Source organism: Buceros rhinoceros, unplaced genomic scaffold, assembly GCF_000710305.1.
Source record: "Buceros rhinoceros silvestris isolate BGI_N320 unplaced genomic scaffold, ASM71030v1 scaffold96, whole genome shotgun sequence".
NCBI classification, from domain to species: Eukaryota; Metazoa; Chordata; class Aves; order Bucerotiformes; family Bucerotidae; genus Buceros; species Buceros rhinoceros.
In genome coordinates, this window is record NW_010417882.1 from 76,884 (window position 1) to 80,110 (window position 3,227).

A 3,227-nucleotide genomic window follows, 5' to 3' on the forward strand; every position below is an offset into this window, starting at 1 on the left:
TCAATATATTTGTTTTTAAACAGCATAAAATAATTGTATAATTAAATAAAATTATTTCTAGAATACTTAAAAATCTAGAAAAACAAAACCACTATTTTCTGTCTTTACTGAATTTTTTAAAATTTATCTGTTACATTAATTTACTTCTTCAAACAAGACTCAAACAAGAAAATCCTAGCTAGAACTACCAGCAGTGAAGAACTGTTGTTTAATTTAGTATTTTTGATGAATTTCAACTTACTGTTATTAGCAACATTTTAATTCCAATTGTATATGCACATACCAGTTTTGTGGTATTAAGGTTCTTAAAGTTAAATCATGCCAATGCAGATGTTCCTAATTAACTTAAAAGCACAAATATTTACACAAATCAGTTTTTTTCCAGCTCCAGCATAATTCAATTAAAGGAGTGCTTATAATTTAACAACATGAAGGATAGTTAAGCCTAGCCAATATGGGAAACCGTTAAGAAATAAAAGGAGTTAAAGTCACATCCACAAAGACTCATCTAAAACTGACAAAAGCATTTCCTAGTAGCAATCACTTTACAAACCCACATTACTAGGACTTCAGGTTTCTACAGGTCATCCTGCAGGTTTTTTGTTTTGGGAGCTTTTCTTTTTTGGGGTTTTTTGGTTGTTTCTTTTTTAAGCTCCTGAATGGAGTCTAGCTCCACCCCTACTTTGTGCTGCTGCTGGACAAGAGACCTATGTAATACAGCATTAAATCAACACAGAAGCTGATATATGCAAGCCATGGATGAAGGCAGATCCTCTCCATGGGTAATGTCTCTGGCAGGAGCACCCTTTATGCACACAAAGTTGTTAATTTTTCCTGCTGTGCTCTGGGCTTCCACAGGTCATAGTATACCGCCAAGGTTTCTTCCAGAACAGCACCTCTTACAATGCACTTGTCACGAATACATTTGTAGATGTATTTTGTTTTCCGTATGAAATAGGGGGGGGAAGAGTGGTGATTTAAGTGATAAAACGCTGCGTATAACCATAGCTGTGTGAACAGAGTTCCTGATCTCTTATCTTCTATATTGAGTCTTTGAAAATTGTAAAAAAGGTGGAGTGTATATAGTAAATTTCCAACTCACAGAAACTAGCTAAAATAACACAAGACATTTCTATCCACATCTGCACATCCACTATACACATATAAGAGTTAAGACTATCCATTTTTCCTTATATTTTTATTTAGATTAAATCAGCATTAGATATATATCATGTCTTTCTTTTAACCAAAGTTTTACAGTAATATTAAACAAGAAAGAAAAAAAGAAGAGAAAAAGACCAGACCAATTCAGCACGACCAGATTTCAAAATATGAATCTGAAATGACTTAACTGTACCTTGAGTCACCTGTTGGATGGCTAGCATCATCCCAGAAACCGTATCAGGAATCAAATTTTCCTTCCAGTTGTAGACAGGCACCCATTGCAAGATGGGCAGCCTCCTCAAACACCACGCTTTGATATCTTCAAAACGAACAGCCTGGATCTTCCTCCAGACTGCGCTTCTTTTCCTTTTTGCTCCTGTCATCGTTCCCACCCCCCAAAAGCAGCTGCTCTTTCAGAAGTGCGCACGGTTAGGAATCTCCCTGATCTGTGTCAGTCTCCAGGTTTCTTCTGAGATTTTGCAGTTCCAAAACTACAGAGAAAAATAAAATGAGCAGAAGCAATTAAGATTTCTGCAGCTGCTCTCTAACTATACTGAATAAAACCACTTATTAACCGCTTCAATCACATAAACAGCTACATGAAATGCAAGAACCATTTACAGCAAAGATCACAGTTTCTGCTCTTTGCAAAAATCTGGTCTAGTCTCATGTTAGCTTGATTCTTTCCAGCAACCTCCCACTTTATATTCCCTGTAATGCTTGTGCTTTTGGCCTCAGTCCAGTGGCAAAATGAGGTATTACTGGGGGTGTGTGCGATATAGGCTGGGCTATGCTAATAAGAGCAGGAAGTGCCCAGTGGAGCAGGCATCTCCCTGCCAAGCCCAGGAGAGCAGCCTTGCCTCTCCTGGGGGAAGCTTTTCTGGCCACAGTAAGAAGGCACCAAGTCTGTGGTTGCTCTGGTGTTAGCCAATTTGCTTTATTCCATCAATGTTTCGTCTTCTAAATGACAGGGGGAAAGCTTATTTATGTAGAAAACGCATGTAAACAGATGCATAATAGAACATCAGGTATCCGTAAGTCCTGCTAAAAATATTCTCAGATTCTTCACGTAGTCTGAAGCCTCAGACATAAGAGTAACAAGCTCAAAGTGCAGTGAAAGACTGCAAGCTGATCAGCTCCATGTGGGAGGTACCAAAAATGTTTGCGATGATCATTATTCCTCAAAGCTACTCCCTTCTGTTCTTGGTAGTCCACCCAGCACAGGCTCTCTCAATGAAGACAGCTCACTAAGTAACTTTTGATCTCGTAATAACGTCATGCACCTTGTGTACAGTACAAAGTACTCAGACAAAAAGTGATAAGAGCATGGAAGAGTTTAAAATACCAAGACTTTTAAATTCCTTGTCTGATATGGAGCAAGGACACAGTGACTTTCCTCAAAGTTTTTTATATCTCTGGATGGCAAAGAAATCTAAGTTAAAATGTAAGAACCTTCACATGGCTAAAGTGTATTCCCAATCACTCTACTGCAGTAGGCAATAAAACAAAAGGATATTTTTTAATATTTCCATTTTCTTTATAGAAATAAATTTACATTTTGTCATTTAGATTAAGACGAACAAAAATGAAGCATTGTCCGTCCCAAACAACGTTGGAAAAATGAGACACTGTTTCCAAATGCAATAGGGAGAAAAGCACGAAGGAAAATGCATCACATTTGACTCTACTGAGTGACGTTCAGGTGGTGTCCACTGCTGTGCCCTTGGAAGTGCAAAGGGAAAGAAGTAAAATAGAAACAGCAGGGAAAGATTGCTTAAGACAGATCCTCACTTTTAACTATTCAGCCATACCTACTCCTTGTCCTACTCATGTTTAACCATGTACACTTTTTAAAGAAGAAACACAAAGGCAGGTTTATCTTATTTCTGTTCACTGGAAGAAACCTCTAAGCATCAATTCCTTTGTTTTGTTTTGTTCTCTTTTCTTTTCCTTTTGTTTTTTTAATGGGGTTTGTGTTTTGGATTTGGGAGAGGGGGAAGCGGGGACTGTTCTTGCCTTTACCTTGAAAGTGCAGTGCAAGGATTTCATAATCAAGGCTGTTA

The 3,227-nt window shown here is 37.8% G+C and overlaps 1 protein-coding gene across 1 annotated transcript in view; it reads right to left on the reverse strand.

Annotated features, from left to right (window-relative positions):
* The window catches only part of SLC26A7 (solute carrier family 26 (anion exchanger), member 7), a 66,174-nt gene extending 64,627 nt beyond the window's left edge, over positions 1 to 1,547 (reverse strand). The window contains exon 1 of the mRNA XM_010138300.1: positions 1,358 to 1,547. Coding sequence (XP_010136602.1) covers positions 1,358 to 1,547 — 190 coding nt within the window. The remainder of the gene's footprint in view (positions 1 to 1,357) is intronic.
* Between the last annotated feature and the right edge of the window lie 1,680 nt (positions 1,548 to 3,227).